Source organism: Austrofundulus limnaeus, unplaced genomic scaffold (genome assembly GCF_001266775.1).
Source record: "Austrofundulus limnaeus strain Quisiro unplaced genomic scaffold, Austrofundulus_limnaeus-1.0 Scaffold878, whole genome shotgun sequence".
Taxonomy (NCBI): domain Eukaryota; kingdom Metazoa; phylum Chordata; class Actinopteri; order Cyprinodontiformes; family Rivulidae; genus Austrofundulus; species Austrofundulus limnaeus.
The window spans coordinates 29715-32595 of NW_013953280.1; the positions used below are offsets into that span (position 1 = coordinate 29715).

Consider the following 2881-nt stretch of genomic DNA (forward strand, 5'->3'; position numbering starts at 1 on the left):
CAATATCTGTATCGGTCAATATCGGTATCGGTCAATATCGGTATCGGTCAATATCTGTATCGGTCAATATCGGTATCGGTCAATATCGGTATCGGACGTTTCTCAAAAGTTGTGATATCGGTATCGTATCGGAAGTGAAAAAGTGGTATCGGGACATCCTTAGTGTTTTTCACCAGTAGAAACAGACGGTTGTTGATCACGTGACTCCTGTGATGTGAAAAAAGTGTTTCCATTGTAGTTTTGTGAAAAACACCAATTCAGATACGACTGAAAAACCACCTCAWCCTAGAGCAAAAACATTTTGTCGAAAAACGTAATTTTTTTCCGAAATTGACGTGTTTCCATTGAGCAAATTTATTTTTGAAATTCTATTTTGCATATTTTCATGGTGAATGGAAACACAGCTACTGATACTGAGTGAACCTTGAAGTCCTCTGTAGACCACAGTCCATCTGTCCAGCAGCTGAAGCTTGGACCAAACCGGGTCAGGAATCAACAGAACAAAGGTCCAACAGCAGCGAGGCTGAAAACTAAAAGAGTCAATGATCCAGTCAAACACTGGTGGTGTGTTCAGGTGTGTGTAGACCAGTCTGGTTTTTATCCACAGTCTGGACTGAAAACATGACAGAGACGAGGCAGGACTACTTCAGTTCACTGTGACAATAAATGATTGTAAACATTGTTTAATTATGAGATACACTTTGTGTTTACACTGCTTTTATACTTTGGATTATTTTAAACCATGTCCTGTCCAGCAGTGTGTCCTAATGAAGCCCAACAGTTTTACTTTCACAAGCTTAATGACATTTCACCATCATGCTCCACTTCATATATGCTGAAACTTTTATTATAAATTCTGTTGGGATTCATTGTAACGAACACTGAGATGGAAAATGTAAATAAAGAAGAGAAAAAGGAGAAAAGTGAAAAAAGAGACAGAAAGGGAAACCAGAAGATATGAGAGATGCATTAAGAAAGCAAGACAACACATTTATAGTCTGTCTCCACACCTGCAACAATAATAATAATAATAATAATTATAGCCTCTTTAATGTTGATTGAACGTTGGTTGATCCTACCCTCATGGTATTGTTTCTTTAAAGTTCTACCAACAGTTTTAGGAGTTTTTGTTTCAGTTAAATCAGATCTGAAGGTAAATGTATGTTGTGTTTATATTCTGTAAGACTCTACTATAGAGGTGTAAGAAAATATCGATACACTGAAATATCGCGATATTTCATTTCCCGATACTGTATCGATATTCTAAAGCCCTGTATCGATTTTTTTATTAAGGTTTAAAATGTCAACTTAACAAAAGTGTAAAAATAAAAAAGAACTGTTGTAAAGCCCTGGGTGTGACCGTCTGTAAGGCATCAGAGAACTGACCTGTCCACAGGCTGTCATGATGTTAAACACCAGAGTTCACTGCTCTCCATGCTAACAAGTAAAAACAGGAGACATGAAGAAAACAAACAAACAAACATTGTCTTCATTTTACTTTATCTTCCTCAGTTTAATTTATCATGTGATATATTGATGTCTTGTTTGTTGTGTCATTGTGTTTACAACCACACTTCTCTGTTTTCTCTCCTCAGCTCTGTTCTACCAAAGGTCCCTGCTGGTCAGACCAGTTGTTGTTCAACACAAAGAGCATGAGCAGCGCCCCCTGCTGACAGCAAGGATTCATTCATCACAAGCTCTGCACGGTCAGTGTTCAAAAAGACAACATTCAGTTGTGTTGTCAGAGCTGGATGTGTCTGCTGCACACACAACAGCTTTCACACTCCTCTTTAAACACAACACTGCATACAAATGTCAGGGATTAAAGCTGCTTTTAAACACAATCCCTTCAGTTCAGGGCCTCAGTAAGTGTGCAAATTAAATAACTGTAAATACACTGTTTATTTCTAATACTTGGTTCGTTGTAAAGCAAAGTGGGCACAAGCTGAAACTCCTAACCCCTTCATCTCATTTTAATGTGGAGACCCTGCAATGAAAGCTGAAAGTCTGGACTTTATGTCTGTTTGAATCACTATAACTATAACTAACTATAACTAAATATAACTAACTATAACTATAACTAACTATAACTATAACTAACTATAACTATAACTAACTATAACTGTAACTATAACTTAACTATAACTACAACTATAATGTAAGGGTGAGTTACTTATGCAAATAAGTTCCCTACATCTTCTCATAACTAAGTTATGAGAGTAAATTTTACCAAGGTTTTCCTCATTACTCTAATATTTGTCTGTGCAAAGTGAAGTGACACAATGAGGGAACGTCAGACGAGTTCAAGTTGATTCATAAAAGATTATGCAATCATTTATTTACACACATTGAACAAATCATAAATTACACCTGATTGTGGACTTCCTATACTAAGAGTCTAAGTAAATGAGATAAAACCCGTGTCCGAATTTCTTTCACATTAACTCAGATTACTTATATAGACAGTAAACATCAGTTCTGATGTTAAAACTAAACAATTTACTGGCACTTTAACTTAGGGTTGGCAAAGGAGAGGGTAAGAAAAGGTAAGAAAATTAGGGATTAGTGTTTCTGCTTTTATTCTGGTAAGGTTTACAACCGGTTCAGCACGTCCCCTCTGCTCTCAGGCTTTAACTTGACACGTCACCCACGAACACGTCAGCATTACCTGGTGATGTCTGCTCAAAACACCCCGGGTGTGACTGTCTCACCACGACCCTCTAGGAAGCTTGTCCTCGCTGGTCCTTGGCGAAAATGTGTCTTTCAGGTGACTTTTCCGTCTGTTTCAGCCCAGGCTAGAAAGATTCCAGCTGAAAGTTCCGGTCGTCTTTCAAAATAAAAGTCTCCCCTCAGGAGTTGAAAACACTTAAAGAGACCTGGG

At 37.7% G+C, this 2881-nt stretch overlaps 1 protein-coding gene across 3 annotated transcripts in view; it reads left to right on the forward strand.

Moving 5' to 3' along the window:
* Window positions 1-1595: 1595 nt before the first annotated feature.
* LOC106533072 (succinate dehydrogenase [ubiquinone] cytochrome b small subunit B, mitochondrial) overlaps window positions 1596-2881 on the forward strand; it is a gene marked incomplete at its 5' end in the record, with an annotated part of 66637 nt that continues 65351 nt past the window's right edge. For all 3 annotated transcript variants that reach the window (XM_014029286.1, XM_014029284.1, XM_014029285.1), the window contains 1 exon segment: window positions 1596-1706. In XM_014029286.1, coding sequence (XP_013884740.1) covers window positions 1596-1706 — 111 coding nt within the window.